Source organism: Erythranthe guttata, chromosome 6 (genome assembly GCF_056151865.1).
Source record: "Erythranthe guttata isolate IM_541 chromosome 6, IM_541, whole genome shotgun sequence".
Lineage (NCBI taxonomy): Eukaryota > Viridiplantae > Streptophyta > Magnoliopsida > Lamiales > Phrymaceae > Erythranthe > Erythranthe guttata.
In genome coordinates, this window is record NC_142538.1 from 16562664 (window position 1) to 16583259 (window position 20596).

General features: G+C 34.9%; 2 protein-coding genes and 1 long non-coding RNA gene across 3 annotated transcripts; 2 read left to right on the top strand and 1 right to left on the bottom strand.

Moving 5' to 3' along the window:
• Positions 1–605: 605 nt before the first annotated feature.
• On the top strand, positions 606–3282 carry LOC148770306 (uncharacterized). The gene is made up of 2 exons (XR_016031888.1): positions 606–862; positions 1623–3282. It is a non-coding gene; the product is annotated as an uncharacterized LOC148770306 (long non-coding RNA).
• Positions 3283–3930: 648 nt separating this feature from the next.
• Positions 3931–6380, bottom strand: LOC105955723 (putative E3 ubiquitin-protein ligase ARI8). The gene is made up of 2 exons (XM_012979515.2): positions 6233–6380; positions 3931–5595 (listed from the first exon to the last, which is right to left on the bottom strand). Exon 2 carries the CDS (start codon positions 5565–5567, stop codon positions 4125–4127), a length of 1443 nt encoding a protein of 480 aa, XP_012834969.1. The 5' UTR covers positions 5568–5595; positions 6233–6380; the 3' UTR covers positions 3931–4124.
• A 3432-nt stretch (positions 6381–9812) lies between these two features.
• LOC105955726 (cullin-1-like) lies at positions 9813–16533 on the top strand. The gene is made up of 17 exons (XM_088819981.1): positions 9813–9954; positions 12009–12090; positions 12206–12379; positions 12477–12524; positions 12598–12789; positions 12869–12955; positions 13085–13168; positions 13464–13598; positions 14334–14420; positions 14504–14650; positions 14727–14782; positions 14859–14979; positions 15088–15249; positions 15328–15471; positions 15562–15780; positions 15877–16026; positions 16181–16533. Exons 1-17 carry the CDS (start codon positions 9845–9847, stop codon positions 16280–16282), a joined length of 2100 nt encoding a protein of 699 aa, XP_088676107.1. The 5' UTR covers positions 9813–9844; the 3' UTR covers positions 16283–16533.
• The last annotated feature ends 4063 nt before the right edge of the window (positions 16534–20596 follow it).

Here is a 20596-nt window from a genome sequence, read left to right on the forward strand (position 1 = left end):
GGTCGGAAAAAAATTTCAGGAAAACAAAACTTCAAAAAAAAAAAAAGTCAACGCCGGAGACCGGCGGTCTCCGGCGGTCAACGCCGGAATTTGGCCGGAAAAAAAATATTTCAGAAAAAAAATTTATTTTCTAAAAAAAAAAGTTTTGGGGGTTAATGTGATATAATTGTTTAAATCCGGGGTCAATGTGTAATATTTAAGAAGTTAGAGCATAATGGGTGGAATTGATAAGAATTAGGGTTAAAATTGGGGTCAAAATTGAAATTAGGGTTAAAATTGGTTAATTGATGAAATTGGGCTAAATTGGGGTGTAAATCATGAAATTGGAGTTGAATTGAGTTTCAATGAATTGGGGGTAATTTTGGTATATATAAAGGGATTTTCCTTATTTGCAAATAAAGTTTGAATGGGTTGGATTTATTTGAAAGACAAAAAAATTGGATGTCCCTCTTTTAATTAAGTGCCTTTGTCATGGGCCTATTTGTCATTACCCCTTAAAATATATATGAGAAGGCCCAATTTTTTTTTCTCTTAAGCAAAAACTCAAATTCTGAACTTAATTAGGTAGACCCCCTAAGGCATAGTGATGTGACCATTTTACCCTCAATTCTGAACTTAATTAGTTTCAACCATCGTTCTCTTCCACCCACAACCCCTCAGCCGCCACCGCCACTTTGCCGCTCACCACTGCCCACCGCCGTTCCCCTTTTGGCTTGCGCCACTTTCCCTCTGCCTTGCGCGACTCTCCCTCCCGGCGACTTCTCCGCCCATCGTCCACGATGAGAAGAGAATTGGTGACGGCGTCTACGCAAGGCGGCTGCGAGCAGGGACGGCGGCATCCTTTTCGTCAAAAAATTCGTTGGTATTAATTAATTTTTGGAATAACATATCCATTTTAATCTCTTGTTTGCATATGCATTTTGAATGAGGACGATGTTAAATGCGAACCAACTGGATTCTGATGAAACTTTTATTTATTTTAGAAAAAAACTCAATAATTTAAGGGTGCATTTGGATGGAGGGATTTGGGGGAGGGATTTCAAATCCATAATAACAAATCCCTCGAACTTGTTTGGATTGAGGGATTTGGAGATGGATTTCAAATCCCCACCCCTCCTTTTTAGTTGATTTTGGAGCAATAGTGATGGATTTCAAATGACTCCAAAATTGGAGTCATTTCAAATCCACTCCCCAAATCAAATCCCTCCCCAAATCCCCCCATCCAAATGGACCCTAATGGTTTTGTTTGAGGAAATTAGCAGTAATAAATGAAATCACTGTATTACTCCCTAAATTTATTTGGTATTTTATTTTATATTGTTCGTGATGGTGGTGGACTCATTGTTAAGGCGAGTCTTGGAATTAGTGGAGCTGCGAAGAATACTATTTTTAATTGTAATGTCGGAAACAGAAGTCCGATCTTATTGTGTTCATTGCTGCAAAACGAAATAGAGACACTCAATGTAGGTTTGGAGTTTGAAGAGGCAGATAATGTGGTTTTCTCTGTTATTGGCCGAAGTGTCTAATGGTTATTATGTCCTTAATAGTCAACACTCAAATGTGCAGAATTGCATTTTCCATTTTTATGTTCTTTTTCTCTAACTCGTATTTTTTTGTCATAGGAATTGTTGTTTTTGCTACTTCTATACAGTAAGGAATTATAAATGTTTCATGAGCTAAGTCTTACTTTTGGATAATGCTAAACATTCTTTGCAAGCTACGCCCATAGTTGTCAGTACATACCGGGCAGCAGGTTCTGTATCAATAGAAGAGAGTGTTTTGTGTATGTGATTTTAATTTTATTAATAATATTAGTTGTATTGTGTTTGATGTTTTGTCTAATTGTTTTGATTTTTTTTTTTTGTCCTTTAATTAATTTTTGGTGAATTTGTTTGGATACTGGATTTATTGAGTTTTTTTTTTTTTGTTTTTTTTTATAATCGGTCGACGTTGTTGGTTTGATTTGACTATGATTGGCCATATCTGAGAAAAAAGAAAAAAAATACAGCTTTTCGTATAAGGTTCGATGTAATTTGCATTTTCCATTTTTCTTTTTGTTTTCTCTAACTGGTATTTTCTTTGCCACAGGGATTGTTGTTTTTGCCTCTTCTATACAGTAAGAAATGATGGGGAGAAGTGCTTTACTACATGTTACTATAGTCATATATGGTAACATGACTATTTGTTACTATAGTTATATATAGTAACATTACTACATATATGGTAACATGACTATATGTTACATAGTCATATATAGTAACATTACTACATGTTATTATAGTCATATATAGTAACATATAGTAACATGACTACATGTTACTATCAATGTTTTGAAAACCGGACCGGACCGGCCGGTCCAACCGGTTGAACCGCGAACCGGCCATCCAGCCGGTCCGATCCGATGCATAAACCCAAAAGGGCCAAAAACCCGAGTCGATTGATGAAAACCGGAAATTTTCCGGTTGAACCGCCCAAAACCGGCAAAACCCGTCACCAAAAACCGGTTCCTTATTAAAACTAAAATGAGAGAGAGATAGACAGAAAACTTCATTTCTTTGTGTGTGGTTTGCTGAAAGATAGGTAACGGCAGTGCTTGGGAAAGAGATGGGAAAGGAAAAAAAATAACCAGAGAATATTAACTAGTTGAAAGAGGATGATGGGAAGTGGGGTAATGCCAATAAGGTCTGATGGAGGCGCAAGATTAAGGCTAGAAAAAATTAGGGTTTGGGCTTTGGGCTTTTAATTAGTAATTGTATTGAAATTTTTAGTAAATTATTTTACTATCATAAATTTAATTTGACTATCAAACTTTATGTAAATATTAAATATAAGATTCAATTATGCATTTTTTTGGTATAAAATTCATGCGTATGCATTAATTTTATTTAAAAAAATTTATATATTATTTGAGTATTAAATGCTTAAAAATGATATTTTATGATTAATACATATACTTTGTGTGCATATTTATATCATTACCACTTTATGGTCATACAAATAATTAAAAAAATTAAAAAACCCGGTCGGACCCCGGTCGGACCGGTCCAACCGTGACCCAGTTGCTTGTCCGGTTCGATGTCCGGTCCGGTTTTCAAAACATTGGTTACTATAGTCATATATAATAACACATAGTAACATTAGTCATGTATGGGTTATGTGTGTTTTTAATATAGAGTGATAATGATGATTTTGTTCTTTATTCAAGAACATATGCATGTGATTGTGTATTTCGATCTATATTTGTACAATTTGATATATAATATCAATATTTATTTCGATCTATATTTATACAAGTTGATTTATAATATCAAGAATTAAATTGTAATTTTTGTTGTTGGTGTCGATGAAGTTCTTTTTTGTATATAATCAGCGGTTTACATAGTCGGTCGACTATATATAACTATATAATTTTAGGGTGAAGAAAGGTACATGACTAGATATAACTTTGGAGTAAAAAGAAGGTACGTGACATAGTCACATGTAGTCAATTTATGTACAAGAAGTTTTATAGAAAAAATATTTTTAAAAAATTAAAAAAAGTTAAAAAAAAATTAAAAAATTAAAAAATTAAAAAAATTAAAAAATTAAAAAAAATAAAAAAAAAAAGTAACAAATTAGAAAATATGAAAAATTTTAAAATTAAAAAAGTTTAAAATAAATAATAAAAATAAAAATGAAAAATAATAATAAAATAAACATTTATAATTTTTTATTAGAAATTCTAAAAAAATGATAAATGCAGCTCCAAAAATGCTAAATGCAGTTGGCTATTATGCTGAATGCAGTTGGCAAAATGCTGAATGCAGTTGGGCAAAAATTACAAATAAAGGCACGATAGTACTTTTGCCGCTCCAAAGGTTATCTCAAAGAAAGAATTTTAGGGGTGGACTTATCCCTATGTATTTTCCATTCTAGGGGAGTATATGAAAAAAAAAAAAAAAAACTTAACCACCATTAATTAGAAATAAAAAAAACTGGAAGCTCATACAATTTAAATAAAGTTAGGAAACATATATTAAACATGCAGCAGAAAATATAACTCACATATGAAAAGAACTTTTGAAAATGACAAACTTAGCCCACTCCCTGAGCTTGCGGTTGTCTCTTCTTCAGATTTTTTCGAGTTAAAACCGAAAATCGTCCTCAAATGCTGTAACCAAATTCTCAAAGTAAGTTTGGGCGGCACAGGTAAGGTTCGTCAGCTTCACCCGAAAATCGTTGAAATCGGGGGAAGGACAAAGGACGTATTTTTGAATCTCCTTCTCAGCACAATGGTGAAGCCTCTCCAGTGCAGCCTCTGCGTCCCCTTGCATGTATTCGAAAAGTGCCATCTTCTTCGATTTAGCTAAAGATAAGTAGTATCCATATGCGTAACTCCATTTCAAAACAAGCCTGCACTCCACTATCTGCTCCAAGGCATCAATCACAAACATCAATTTCCATTTCTTTTCGCCCTGGACACACGCAAGGGTCTCAATAATCCCGTTTCTGGCGCATTTCAGATTAGCCACAGCAATTTCCCTCGATTTATGATTCGAAAGCCATCTCTCATAGTAGTGCTCATATCCGTCAAAATATTTCGAGTTGTCAGTATCTACTGAAGTACTCTCACCTTCATTTTTTTCATCCTCGTACTCGTTGCAATAGTGGTCGTGGCTCCATTTCTCGAGGCACAACCAACAAAACTGGAACCCACAGGGGCTTCCACATGTCATATGATTGCATCCATGGTTTTTCTCTATGTACCTACGGCACTTAGGACAGGGCTTCGTGTAAGACGATATCCATCTAACGGTGTCCGCCTCAAAGCAAGTGTTTTGCTTGCGCCACGTATCCGCTGTCTCACAATCCATAGGGCGATGTGTCTCCTCCAAGCAATTCCAACAAAACCTGTGAGAGCAATCGCAAGTCACGTCATAGCCCTTGGGGCCGTACTCGTCTAACCGGATCGCTAAATTGCATCCCGGGCCTGGGCACCATTTCAGATTCAAGGTGCCTTCAACATAAGAAGACGACAAATATCCATAGTACTTGTCTTTATCGGAATCCGAAGCCAAAGAGTCGACAATGTCTAAACCTACGTAGGCTTTGCATCCAGGCTCGGGGCAAGGCATCTTCAAGCATCCAGGGCCATTGTTGTTGATGGAGACAGTAAGATAAGTCTTCCAGCAATCGAGACAAAAGGGGTGGGCCCCACAGGGGGCGGACAATGTATTCTCAATCTTGATTTCTCCGAAACAAATATTGCAGCAACAAAAGTCGAGTTGTTTCGGTGATTCTTGTTTTTCCGGCAATAAACCAACTGCCTCGCGGACACTTTTCTCATCAGAAAACCATTTGTCGTAAAGCAGAGTCGTACTCCAACGGTTTTGGACCAAGAGGGTGCAGGCAATGCCCCTTGAAACTGAGAGAAATTTGGAAACTTCGGTTATGAGGCTATCTCGGAGTTGACTGATTTTTTTTTCTCCAAGGCATGAGTAATATATCTGGAAGAGAAAAATCATTTCTGGGGGGCGGGTATCCACATCTTCGAGGTCCCAATGTTCACCATAACAAATATAATCCATGGAACTTTGACTGGGATACGATCACCAACTGCAAATTTTAAGAAGCTTGAGTATGTTCAAAACTGAAAACTACTTTGCAACTCGTTATATCAAGTACACACTCACATGTGTGTGTATATATTCATGTTTCGGGCAAACAAGAAGTTTACGAAGAATTGAATCCAATCCGATGTATTTGGTTACCTATATAAAAGCCCTCAACCTACCCAAAAAAAAAAAAAGGATTCTTTTTCGCGGGATTGAAGATTATAACGAAAAACACAAGTTTTTTCTTTCTTCGTTTCGTAAAAGGACGAATGGGAGATAATAACCTAATTGACTCCTTATATGATGCAATTACAATTACTAAATTAATTTAATCATCTTCATGTTTCCTAATTTGAAGGTTGTCAAATTCAGGATCAAAACTCTATCAACATCATCATACAGTTCTTTATCTTTTTATTATCATCACAAACAAAAGATTGCTAAAAAAAATTATTCGACAATAGAAATCGGCATAATATGCTTCAAATTGGATGCTAATATAGAAAAAGCTGCTAAATAAGTTTTATTCCAATTTCAGAGCAAAAGAAAATGAAGGCTGAAACTTCAAAAAGCACTTATCAACAACTAAGGTTCAAAATCGCAATGGCCTCGGCCAAAAGAGAGAAGAAAAGAGGGACCTTTTATCTGTCTTCACTGCCGCCGCCGCCGCCGCCGCCGTATCTAGTCAATTCCTTTGCCGGTGTCGCCGTCTCCGCCGTATAATTTACAACGAAAAAAACCCTAGATCAATCCCCCTTTTCGTCGGAGTTGTGAAAGAGATGAATCACTTTTGAAGAAGATAGATAAAACGTTTATATAGTAATTGCCCGAGCCTGGATCGGGTCGGGTCGGCTCGGATTGTCACACCACTAGCCTACAACCCGACCCGAGACGTTTCTGATGTTCCACGTCACAAAACTTTATGCACCCTAAAATTGGCCTTTTGCACCCTATAAATATGTATATTGATACTATGCACCCTCAATTCCATATATTTGGCAAAATTGGACCATGAAGAAATTTTCTTATACATTGTGGGGCAGCAAAAATAATACCAGTTTTTTCTCGGTTCTAGATCACCTAGTTTAAAACCATAATTTAATATAACGGTAAATTACAACCACCCTCGAGGTATGGTCAAATTACGAAAACCTCATCTTGTTTGAATAGTTACACCTACTCCACAATTATTAATCTTCTTACACCTCCACCCTTATGGTGTCAAATTCAACATAATCATCTAGATTCCGTGAAATGTGCTCTAGTTTGTAATCGTAATTTTGTGTAAAAATACTGTTTCTGATGCACCACAATCTTATAAATATACAAGCCAAAAAACACATCTTATGATCATCTTACTTCAAAATGTGGAGCTCGAATGGGATAAAACTGGTGCAAAAAATAATATTTCATATAATCAAGAATTCCACTAAATTTGAAACTGCGAGGGTGAACGTGTAAGAAAATTTATAGTTGAGAGGTTATTGTAATTACCCAAACATGATGGAGGTTCGTAATTTTACCATACCTCGGGATTGGTTGTAATTTACCCATTAACATGATTTTTTCAATTTTTCTTACTTTTAATACCAAGAAGTACAAAAATACCCCTTACCCACAAAATATCAACTTATACAAATATCATATCATATATTTTCTCACTTCAATACCAATTAAAATTATAATAATAATAATTCTCCTCGCACCCCCCATTTAGGGATGGCAACGAGTCGGTTCTGGGCCTGATTCGTCTTAACCCAAGACCCGACCCACAAAAAATATATAAACCAAAGACCTGCCCCAACCCGCTTTAGCTTAGACCCAGACCCGCCCCAACTCAAACCCTAACTAAACGGTTCTGACCCTCAGACCCGCTGGACCCATTAACATACAAAAAGTTTAATATTTTTTAACTTTTATAACATTTAGCTTGTATATTTTCATGAAATAATCTCAATACTAAAATACAATATTTTAAAAAATCTCTACAATTGACATAACATGAACAATAAAATTACAATTAATTATATTTAACTTCGATAATAAGTAAAATGCAATATACAAGACAATTAGCGGTGGTCGACAAGTGATAAATATAACTCACGAGAAATGAGATTCGAAAAATAAAACAGTGAAAATAGGTAAATAAGAATAGACAAAATATAAATTGATAGTTTGATAAATGAAATATATATATATATATATATATATATATATATACACGGGTCGGTTCTGGGTCGGTTCCAATAAGACCCGTAACCCGACCCAGAACCTTCCGGTTCTAGAAACTTAAACCCATTACCCAACCCAGAACCATTTAGCTGACCCAGACCCGCCCCAAACAGGTCGGTTCCGGATCCAAGACCCGCCAAACCCGTACCCATTGCCATCCCTACCCCCACCCACCCACACACACAAACAAACAAACAAACCGACCGTTGCCCACCTCGCCACCAACCACCGCGGAGCACCTTCACTCACAAGTTACCGCCTACCAACCTAACTGAAGCTACCGCCGCCGACGACCCCAGGCCAAGCTACCGCCGCCGCGGACGACCAAGTAAATGCATTAGAGCAATCGATCTACACAAAAGTGGAGAATTTAAGTAAATTTATAACATAAAATTTTCGACACATTAGTGTTGAATTTATGGGAACTTTCGACACTAATGTGTCGAAAATTTCGAACCCTAGACTTCAAATCCTTCCTCAGAAACTGAACAAGAAAAAATCGAGGCCCGTTTCGAGTTTCGTCAAGCTCGCGGTCCCCAACATAGTGCCAGGTGGCGGTACGAGTATTGGTAAACTACCGTTTCTAGGTGAATAAAAATATCTGCAAAAAAATCATCAGAAGTTGCAGTGCAGATTCATTTCATTTCAACCAGTGGTTGATGTACATTCAAACTCTTGTAGGGTGCATTTGGATGGAGGGATTTGGGGGAGGGATTTCAAATCCATAATAACAAATCCCTCGGACTTGTTTGGATTGAGGGATTTGGAGATGGATTTCAAATTCCCACCCCTCCTTTTTAGTTGATTTTGGAGCAATAGTGATGGATTTCAAATGACTCCAAAATTGGAGTCATTTCAAATCCATTCCCCAAATCAAATCCCTCCCCAAATCCCTCCATCCAAATGGACCCGTACAGTTTGTGCAAATTAAATGTATTTTATTTTTTCTTATGTAATAACTGATTGCTTTAATACACTTTGACAAAATTGATACACTGTAGTCTGTATAGATATTGCAGTTCAGATAAATAAAAATGCTCTTTAATTTATTCCTCCTATAAGATTTTGCAACTTTACTTTATTGGCTACTTAAACTATAATTCATCTCAAAAGAAAAAAAAAAGAATAACTCCATAATCGGAATTTGGAAGTACGTGCGTGTGCGCGTGATTTAAGAAATTTTCGAGAGTAAGAAAAAAATTTCCCCACTTCCGATTTTATTTTTTGAACGCAATTGGATTTGATTCCCCACTTCCCAAAAAAAAAAGGAATTTTTCAGAATTCCGCCGTCTCTAATCTAATCCGTCCGATTTCCACACATCTATATACACTACAACGACAAACTTCACGAACTTTCCGTTATCCTTTATTTAGGATTTTAACGAGTTAAAACCGAAAATCGTCCTCAAATGCTCTAACCAAATTCTCAAAGTAAGTTTCGGCGGCACAAGTAAGGTTCTTCCGGCGAAAAATCGTTGAAATTGGGCAAAGGATGACGGATGCATTCGAAAAGTGCCATCTTCTTCGGAAAGTCAACGAAATTCAAACGCACCCCCTCCCTCAATCGAAATACCCCAAAGGATTTTTCATAAGGTGTATTTCACACATGACACTTAATTTATTGTATTATTATGTCAAAATAATTAGAATTACTAATTTAATTGTAGTTTCTAATGCACTGTTATTGTAAATAAAGCATATCGTATAATCGTAGTAATGAAGAGGGATAATTAAATTTTGGTCCCTATATTATACACCTTTTCTAATTTTGGTCCTTAAATTCTTTTTGCCACGAAATTGGTCCTCAAACAATTGACTTTTTACATTTTTGGTCCCTCTATTTGAGGACCAATTTCGTAGCAGAAAAATATTAAGGACTAAAATAAAAAACGATGTATAATATAGGGACCAAAACTGTAAACAAAGAATATAAAATAGGGATATAAATAGACGAAGATAACCGCCCAAAATCCAAAATCAGAAAATCAGAAAAAAATCCAAAAGAAGGAAGACTTAAAATGGCGGACGAATGTTGGGCGATCGTTATGGAAAGCACGAGAATTTTGCGATTGTTCAAAAATGAGGTGATCGATGAGCTCAATCCAACCGTGTTAGAGCGGTTATTACGGTAAAATTTGGCTTCTTTGTGTTTTTTTTTTCATAATTAGGGTTCATACCGTAAGATTTGGTTTCCTTGTTTGGTTTCCTTGTTTTTTTTTTCCATAATTAGGGTTCATAATTGTGTACATAATTAGGGTTCATTTGTGCATAATTAGGGTTGAGATTGTGTGGGTCTTTCTAAAAAGATAGGCTGTGTCAGTCGTATGTTAGGAACAGAGAACAGAATTGAAGAAATCGAACTGAATTTGGTACTGCGTAAGGGAAAAACCCTCTCTGATCCTTGATGCCTTACAATTGCCTAACTAACTCCTATTTATAGAATACTTAGGCTAACTAACAGCTAGATTTAGCAGCTAACAACTAGTCCACGTCGTCGTCCAATTGGTGCTCCGATTCAGCCTCTTTTCCCCTTTACTCGCGATAATGAAACACGTCTTTGTAAGTGAAAACGCGTCTCTTCCTTTACATCCAAACGACACCGTTTTGTGGCTAACGTTTCGAGGATCCATCATTACCCCCATAATTATTCTCCGTTTGCCTATGCATGGGTATAGTATATGTGTTACTTACCTCCGGCCGCCCTCGCGGCAGTTGCGCCGCTAGATTTCCCGGTGAGCTGCCCCCAATTGTCGGCTCCTTTCCATGGCGCCCTGCTATCAATTTCCCCAACTCGTCAAATCGCTTGAATACTTCATCAAATCGAGTATCCTTCTTCTTCTGTGCTGCGCCAATTTTCTCCTCAAAGTCCGATTGTAACTCCGATCGCAGATTCTGTTGTCCTCCGAATAAGCTCGCGACGTGTTGTTCCATGGATTTCACCTGATCCTCCATTGTTACCAGCTGCTGCTCCACTGCTTCCATCCGTGCGTTGTTCGTCTTCGCCATTGGTAGGGTTTCAGCGTGCGTTCGGTGCCAGGAATAGGCTCTGATGGCCACTTGTTAGGAACAGAGAACATAATTGAAGAAATCGAACTGAATTTGGTATTGCGTAAGGGAAAAACCCTCTCTGATCCTTGATGCCTTACAATTGCCTAACTAACTCCTATTTATAGAATACTTAGGCTAACTAACAGCTAGATTTAGCAGCTAACAACTAGTCCACGTGTCGTCGTCCAATTGGTGCTCCGATTCAGCCTCTTTTCCCCTTTATCGCGATAATGAAACACGTCTTTGTAAGTGAAAACGCGTCTCTTCCTTTACATCCAAACGGCACCGTTTTGTGGCTAACGTTTCGAGGATCCACCATTACCCCCATAATTATTCTCCGTTTGCCTATGCATGGGTATAGTATATGTGTTACTTACCTCCGGCCGCCCTCGCGGCAGTTGCGCCGCTAGATTTCCCGGTGAGCTGCCCCCAATTGTCGGCTCCTTTCCATGGCGCCCTGCTATCAATTTCCCCAACTCGTCAAATCGCTTGAATACTTCATCAAATCGAGTATCCTTCTTCTTCTGTGCTGCGCCAATTTTCTCCTCAAAGTCCGATTGTAACTCCGATCGCAGATTCTGTTGTCCTCCGAATAAGCTCGCGACGTGTTGTTCCATGGATTTCACCTGATCCTCCATTGTTACCAGCTGCTGCTCCACTGCTTCCATCCGTGCGTTGTTCGTCTTCGCCATTGGTAGGGTTTCAGCGTGCGTTCGGTGCCAGGAATAGGCTCTGATGGCCACTTGTTAGGAACAGAGAACATAATTGAAGAAATCGAACTGAATTTGGTATTGCGTAAGGGAAAAACCCTCTCTGATCCTTGATGCCTTACAATTGCCTAACTAACTCCTATTTATAGAATACTTAGGCTAACTAACAGCTAGATTTAGCAGCTAACAACTAGTCCACGTGTCGTCGTCCAATTGGTGCTCCGATTCAGCCTCTTTTCCCCTTTATCGCGATAATGAAACACGTCTTTGTAAGTGAAAACGCGTCTCTTCCTTTACATCCAAACGGCACCGTTTTGTGGCTAACGGTCATAACCGTTATATCGTACTCCAATGTTTTGGTACTCCAATGTTTTGTTGGAATTTTCAATTTTCTTCTTCCACCTTCCTGATTCTTTTTTCACAGGACAATACGAGAAATGGCCACACATTTCCCGGATCAGCTTTATCATTCTTACCCGGATATTTTTAGAGGATACATATTGACGGTAAGTATTAAAAGTCAAAAAATCTGATTTTTTTTTAAGATTAAACTATTGCACATAAGTACATTTTATTTGTCACATTATGTAAATTGAATTTCGTGTTTGCATGTTTTTTAAGGTTCTCGATTCTTTGAGAGGGAGGGAGGGTAAAGCCCTTCTAGCTGATTTTCTGAAAGAATGGAGGCGTCATAATTGGATGATGGTTACGTTATCACCATCACTGGAAGATCTTGTTGTACCCCACGATTCGTTGCCTCTAAATCAAGTTGGGAACGAATGTTTCTCAAATGTGGTAAGTTTGATTAACCTGTTTTTTCCATTATGTCAATCTCTCATTCTTCCTTTTCACTTCGTTTTTTGAAATTATTGAATTTTAATTTTGATTTTAGGTGTATAAGGAACTCAAAGTGGAAATACTTGATGCTACATCATCTCTAGTACGTTGCATTTATTGTATATATTAAATTTATTCCTTATTTTTGAAGTTTCTAATAAGTGTTGTTTTTTTAGATTGATGGATTACGACAACAAAATGGAAAAAGGGGCGATCATTTTCTTATGAAGAGGTTATTAACTTCGATTCATGAGATCGGAGTTAGAGATGACTTTGAGTTGGAGCTGAAGAATGTTGTACGTGCGGTTTGTAGCCAGAGAGCTTCGGGCTGGATTGAAAATGGAACTTTAGTGGAGTACATGGTGGAGGTAACATGTTTTCCTTTTCAATTCATTTCGAACCTTTAGAAAACTCATTTATATTTGAACCTATTTTTCTTATTTCCAGGCCAAAGAGTATATGAGAAAAGAGAATGACTTAATTTGTTCCCATCTTGCTTATCTTCGTGAAAATAGTAAGAGAAATTTTCTTAAGGTTTGTTCTTTCTATCACTATACGTGGCTTGTGTATTAGCATCCTTGTTTGTTGATATCTCCCATGGTCCTTAACATAAAGGTTCTCATTCAATTTAGTTAATCTTTATGTGGTGATGTTTTCTAATAGGTTGTACAAAATCAGTTGTTGTCTACATATATCAACAGACTGTTGGAGATAGGGCACTCAGGTCCTTCACTTAAGGAAAACAAGGTACAAAAAGTTCACGTTAACAAAATTTTCTTACTTCATATGTTGTATAATGCTCGACATATTTGTTATACACAGAAAATCCAGCTACAATAAGGGGAAACTTACTAGGAATATCCTAGCCAAATCAGTCAAATCCTAGGAATACAAGCTGTTACAAGATTTCTTAAAAAAATAGCTAACTGCCATGTGTGCAGTACAAGTCTCAGAGTTAGTATGAAATCAATCATTATATTGAATTGGATGTTTATTTGAGCTGTGCTCGCTGACCATAAATCCCGGCATTTTCATCTATTAGTTGGAGCATTTTTCATGGATATTCTCTTCGGAAAAAATGCCGCAAGGGCTGAAGTCCGTTGCTGATAATTTTGAGCAGCACATCATGGCTGAAGTTGCTTTGGTTAAAGAGGTGGAAGACGATGCACACAAAATGGTTTGTATTAGTTAGTTTTTAAGTTTTAAATTTTTTTTCAGTTTTCATTTTTATGTGACATCACTGCAGTAACAACCACTGCAAGTATTGTCATGTATACTGATTCTTGTTTCCATTTAGTTTTGGAACATAAGATTTTGAAAGCTTCTTTTCTTGCAATTACTTCTTTTTATTTTAGCAGATGTTTCTAATTTATCATTGAGTTTCACTAGTATTTACCATAGGTGATATGCGATCTTCGTGGTTGTATGCTACTTTTTTTGTTTTTTTAATGTGGCAATAAGCTGAATATAAAATGAATCCAATAAGTGCGATTGGTAGTGACATCGGAACATGTTATGAGTTGCTTATTGCTGATCACATTGTGTGTTTTAGAAACTTTTGGCTCAATTATCATGACCTTGGTCCATCAAACAGTTTCCCCTAGTTTTCTATGTGTTTGTAGCTTTTACCTAATTTTCTAAAAATTATATGATGATCAAGTTCTTAAAAGTATCTTTTTGTGGGTACTGTAGTATGACATATTGTGTTTTTTGTACTCTTTAACCTTGACCTCTTATTTCTCCTCTAACGATATTTGTTGACGTGACTTTTCGAGGACTAAAACATTGATTACAAGTTGTCATTTAGCCTTTGGTTAATTTTTCCACTAGGTGTACTTAAATACGTTGATGTCTTATTACATGAATTTCTTGGTTTTTTATTAGTATTGAATTAAGTTGTGTTGCAATCCAGATTTTCATGCGAAAAATAATGAGTCTTCACAGGAAATTCAAAACTTATGTGAATGACTGTTTGCTAGAGCACGATCTCTTCCACGAGGTTAGGATTATGAAATTTTTCATTTTTGTTTTAGATGGTATTGGCTCTGGCAACTTAACCACTTTCATGCTTCCTGTGTACAGGCTATCCGTCGCGTATTTTCAGGCATCTGTAACGTGGATATTGCTGGAAGTTCTCCAGCTGAACTCCTTGCCCTGTTTTGTAACGATGTTCTGAAGCGTAAAAAGGAAAACGTGCTTGGAGAAGATATTGAAACCACACTTGAACATGTGTGTTTCTTGAACAATATTTGTGTTTCTTTTATAAGCATTGCCACGCCACATTGATGTATTAATAATCTTTCAGGTAATAGAAGTGCTGGTCCTTATCGAGGATAAGAGATTATTTGCTGAATCATATGTGTGAGTGATGGATTGGTGTTTTTAAATGTCGTATAAGATTGGTGGATTGTTTTATTCTTGTTGCTGTTGTTGACAGGAGATCTCTTGCACTGCGCTTATTATATGATGCAAGTATTGGTGTGGAGATTGAGAGAAGTATGATGAAAAGATTGAAGGGTCTACTTGACTACCGACTTATTACGAAAATGGAGACAATGGTAAGCTCTCATATTGTGACCTATCCGTACGATTAGTCATATATTAGTAAAAGAAACATATACTAAAGTGTAATATTAATTTCTTGGGTACTTTGTCAAATGTTGCAGTTCAAAGATTTACAATTATCGAGTGAGACTGACGCGGAATATAAGGAACATGTCACCAATAATCCCGAGGAAGATCCAGGGATTGACTTTTCGATGACTCTCCTCAGTATGGGTCGATGGCCTAGTTTCAAGCTGTTTGATCTAAATCTTCCGGAGGAAATGGTATGTATATAGATGTGAAAGATGTTTGTTGTGGAAGAACATTTTTATCACTGACTATTTTCATTTTTCATTTACTAGGAAAGGTGCATCGAGAAATATAGCACGTTCTTCAGAAGAGAAGAAAAACCCAAAAGGCTTAGGTGCGTTTATTCTATGGGCACGTGCGATATCGATGCACATTTTGAAGAAACAACACTGAAGCTAAAGATGACGACTGCTCAGGTAATTTAGGAAAATAAATATATTATTCAAGCTTGATTGATTCATCAGTATTATATTTATTTTTATCCAAACCCTATATTCCTTTTCTAGGCTGCCGTCCTCGTTCAGTTCAATGCTTCTGAAAGATTGAGCTGTCAACAAATTATGGATCAACTGAAACTATCACATCAAGTTGTTGCGAAGCTGCTTCGATCTCTTTCATCCAAAAATTGTCAAATTCTGCTCAAGGAGTCAGGCACCGAAGAGGTTTCTCTGACTGACGTTTTTTTATACAATTCCAAGTTCACTAGCAAACTGGAATTGGTCAGGGTACGTATGTCAATATGGTGTGTGTGTGTGTGAAAGCGGGTGAAAGACAAGGTATTTTTAATTACCAAAGTATTTTAATTCATTCCCGGAATGCAGGTCCCTCTCCCACGTGAGAAATATATAATTTCTGTGGACATATTGAGTACAACCAGGTGTGCTATCATTCGTGTCATGAAGTCTAGGAAAGTCTTTGGCTACGAGCAGTTAGTAACAGAGTGCATTAACCAGCTGCAACATTTATTCGAGGTATACCTCTAAATTTATTTCCAAACTAATGGTTGATTACACTCACGTGCTTAGTATTCCGGTGGATTTTAACTGCTTTTTTTTTTTTTTTTTTTTTCTCCGATATATTTTTCTATTTTCTATGTTGCTGAAATGTCACTTTTGCATTTTGTAGCCCAAGATTGCTAACGTCAAGATATGCATTGAAGCACTCATCAGTGAAGGATTTTTGGAAAGAGGCAAGTTCGACCGCAAGTTATTGAAATACTCGCCGTGAATGAATACTCGTTTTTCTTGTTCAGAGTTTAAATAGAAGAGGTGTTGAACATGTAAATAGAGGCAGAGTTAAAAAGTAGAGTTGTTGAACATGTAAATATCCGTATCTCGAGTAAATAGATGTCTCAACTCGATTCGATGTTCGGGAATAAAACATGGTAGATGCATAGGGGATCTATATGTTTGTGAATATATTCTTTGGGAAATTTGTTCCACAAGATTCGTTCATATATTACACAGCTTTTGCTTTCAGATCCCCAGACCATGTGAATAGGTCATGAAAAAAATTATCAATCTACGAGGCCTTGTTTGGTTGACAAGATAAGATTAGCTAAGAGAAGATTGAATAATGAAATCCAATTATTTCATTCGACCTTGTGACGTCCAATAAAAAAAACTACCGAGAAGGTAAGATAAGCTATGATAACGTAATTTTGACGGGTCAATCCGGCAAATTATTGTTGATACCAAACTTCAAACAAAGTCCGAGTATTTAATTTAGTTTCAGGTTATATGCAAGACTAATTGCACTTGTGCAACACCAAATTAAAATTTTCAATGTATAAACACTATAATACCTTACTTGTTAAAAAAATAGAAAATTCCAAATGTGTAATACCAAAATCTCAAAAAAACAAAAAATCCTATGACAAAACCACAAGACCAACTCTCATCTTCTCTATCTTGCAAAACCCACAAAACCTTTTTCCTTCCTCCTCCATAAACCCACAAAATCTAAACATTCAAAATCATCAAAACTCAACAAGTCTTACAAAGATGGCAAGTATGGAGTTAGAAGACATCAAAATAGAAGATTCTACGGTAGAAGAACCCAAGAAGGTATGCATTTATGTGTTTTTTAGCTAGAATATCGTTTTTCCAAAAAAAATCCCGCGCAGACGCGGTCGACATTGAGATGTCGATTTTGGAGTATAAAATCGACACCTTGGTGTCGAAATTTAACTGTTAGCAAATTAGTCTAAATATACTAAATTTCGACATTAAGATGTCGAATTTATGGACATATATTCGACACCTTAATGTCGAAATTTAGTTGTTTCATATATTTTTTTTAAATCCCGCGCATACGCTGTCAACATGTACATGTCGAATTTTATAGGTAAAAATCGACATTGAGATGTCGATTTTGAAGTACAAAATCGACACCTAAGTGTCGAAATTTAACTGTTAGTAAATTAGTCCAAGTATACTAAATTTCGACATTAAGGTGTCGAATATATGTCCATACATTCGACACCTTAATGTCGAAATTTAGTTGTTTCATATTTTTTTAACTGTCTATTTTTCAATTACTTTTTATTTCAATACTCATTTATTTTTTATAGCAAAAGGCGAATGCGAAGACGCAGTTTATTGTCTAAATTCATCCAAGGTTTCAAAAATATGTACAAGACATCAAGAACGGCGGTCGGTGGCGAAGCTTGGGGGTATGGTCTGGTTTCAAGGGGGGGGGGGGGGGGGGTAGGTTTTTTTTAATTTCACGTTTTTTTTCTTCATTATTTGTTATTTGGTCTTGTATGAGCAAACAAAAGCTAATTTAATTTATGGGTATATTTGTCATTTCATCTTAATAAAATTGAATCTTTTGGAATCTTTCTTTAATTTGGTCTTGCACAAGTGGAATTGGTATTGTATATAGCCGCAACCTTTAATTTATTATGGCTAATCTCCTCAACCAAACGAGATCTAAGTATTTTATAATTTTTTAAAAACTTATAGGATTTAAATTAAGTGTATTTTTGCCCCTTGAACTTACGTCTATTTTGCACTTCACCGCCCAAACAAAAAAAGAATTGCATGGCCATACCCGAACTTCATTGTTTGTTGAAACGATGTTGATTAATCTATTCACCGAATCAGTCAACAATTTTTTTTTAATTAATTTGACGGAGAACTTCATTTTTCATCCATCATGTTTCACTCGATTTCACTTTTTCGTGCCGTCACATCTCCGTTCACAACTAACAAAAAACACTAATTTGGAGCTAAAAGTAAAATTTAAAAATGTTTTGGGTCTAGAAATGAATATCATCTATATCTATATAATATATAAAAGTTGAATTCCACACCTAATTGATTGACATTTGGCAATTTCAATTGGTGACGTGTCCTCAATTTCATCCCATGTGGCGAATTGATTGGTGAAAATAAATCATCAAAAAACATGTCATCATTTTCCAAAATTAAAGATACTTAAAAATATTTAATTATTTTCGTAATATATTTATATCCTACCATGTATAAAATGCTCTAAATATATCGACTTTCTTGGAAACTCTAAATAAATTTATTTTTGAATTTAATTTTATAATTAATTTAAGTTGAATTTAGTTAAATGCAATTTAAAATCTTCCATTATTATAATTGCATGATTATTTCCGTATTTTAATTCATAAACTTGGATTTATATTAAAAACAATATTGCGGAATAAATTATTTAATATTATACATTTTACATGAATATGACCAAATAATATGTTTTTGTTTACTAATTTAATATTATATATTAATATTATCGGTAAAAAGGAAAAATATATGTTCGAATTTACAATATTGCGAAAATTGACACTATTTTTTTCTGTCATGTGTAGAGTAATGTACTCCCAATTATTTACCATATTGAAAATTATACTACATGAATTTCATGTTATTATTTAAAAGTTATTATTTCTTCACCGATTTCAATGACAATAAATTATACGATTGATTTAACTTTTTTAAATTATATACTAATTAAAATACAAACTTTACCATGATTATACTAATAAATTGAATAACATAAATTATGTTTAATTAATTGATAAAAAAATGAATTAATTGTATATATTTCAAAATTTAACAATGTTATTCTAAACCTTTGATATTAAATTCGTTTATTTGTTTTATTTAATACCAGACATTAAGAATATCAATTGCTTTGTTTAAAATGTATATAATGAATTAATGATCATATATACTCTATATTGTATTCACTAATAAGTATTTCATTATAACTCTTATAAGTATAATTAAGTAAATATCTAGAGCAACTCTAACTGAAAAATATCAAAATGAGTTTGCAAATATATATGTGCTATTTAATATTTTATTTTGATATTTATCTAAATATATTTGCTCCAACCATAGGTATTAAATACTTGTTAATTAAATATAATTAAATGTATTTATATATCTAATTGCCACATGTTATATTCTAAATGGACACTGAGGTGGTTAAATTCATAACTCATGTTTGATATTTTATTCTGCATGATTGCATAATGATTCTGAAAGATGAAATATCAACATACAACCTCATTTCATAACACTATTGGAATAAAAAATCACTATTTTTAAGTATGAAAATGGTGGTTAAAGGTTTTGATAGCTCATTTAATAACCAACTCCACTCGAGGTGCTCTTGCCGTAAATAGTTTATATTAACAAATACAATATCAATCGGCAATTCAGTAGTTTCTACGATCCATTTTTAGTTACAAACCCAATAAGATATTTATATATTACATAAAGGATTACAATTATATGAAAAATAATTGCATAATTATGTGTGTCTCTTTTCAAATTGAGAAAGATTGAGCAATATTATGGCTATGGATGGAAAAAGTTATTAAATATCAAGTAAAATAGTATACCAACAAAATATTATCTATAAAATACCAACTTAGTGGTTGTCATTTCATTTGCACCATATTGGTACTATATCGAACTTATATGAGATTTACAAAAATCCAATAGCGTGGGTAAAGAAATATATGGACAATCTATCATTAGGAAAAAAAATATGTCCAGCTACAAATATTCTTACTAATTTTTAAATTAAAATTTTAAACCATATGAAAATAAAAATATTAATGTAGGGTATTATAGTGTAAATCATTATTAAATATTTTAACATTGTATATATCTCACTATATTTTGGTATTGGAATACATGAGTTCTTTTGTCTAACTTACAAGTTATGTATCTAAATTAGTGAAATATCTTAAGTTTTCTATTTCCCCATCACACATAATAAGTTTTATTTATTTTCTTAGTTTCTATTTTAGAAATTTTTGTAAAATGACATTATTTATTGTATAATATAATGTTTATAAGAATCAAATATTGATTCTATATCTCTATTTTTTTAATCACAATATATTCGACTGATTTACACAAAAATCCAATTAAATTTTATTTTTTCATATTTTATTTATATAAGCATTTTATAGTGACTTTTGTTTACTTGAAAGTTGATATATTTTCAATAGCATCAGCCCTTATGTTAATTTATAACATATGGTCATACATGTAA

Excerpts from the sequence above, each read along its gene's own strand:
- LOC105955723 (XM_012979515.2), bottom strand. The coding sequence starts at position 5,567 with ATGGATTATATTTGTTATGGTGAACATTGGGACCTCGAAGATGTGGAT.
- LOC105955726 (XM_088819981.1), top strand. The coding sequence starts at position 9,845 with ATGGCGGACGAATGTTGGGCGATCGTTATGGAAAGCACGAGAATTTTG. Across the intron at positions 12,790-12,868 it reads TAGTGGAGTACATGGTGGAG|GCCAAAGAGTATATGAGAAA; the intron begins GTAACATGTTTT and ends TCTTATTTCCAG. Across the intron at positions 15,250-15,327 it reads TAAATCTTCCGGAGGAAATG|GAAAGGTGCATCGAGAAATA; the intron begins GTATGTATATAG and ends TTCATTTACTAG.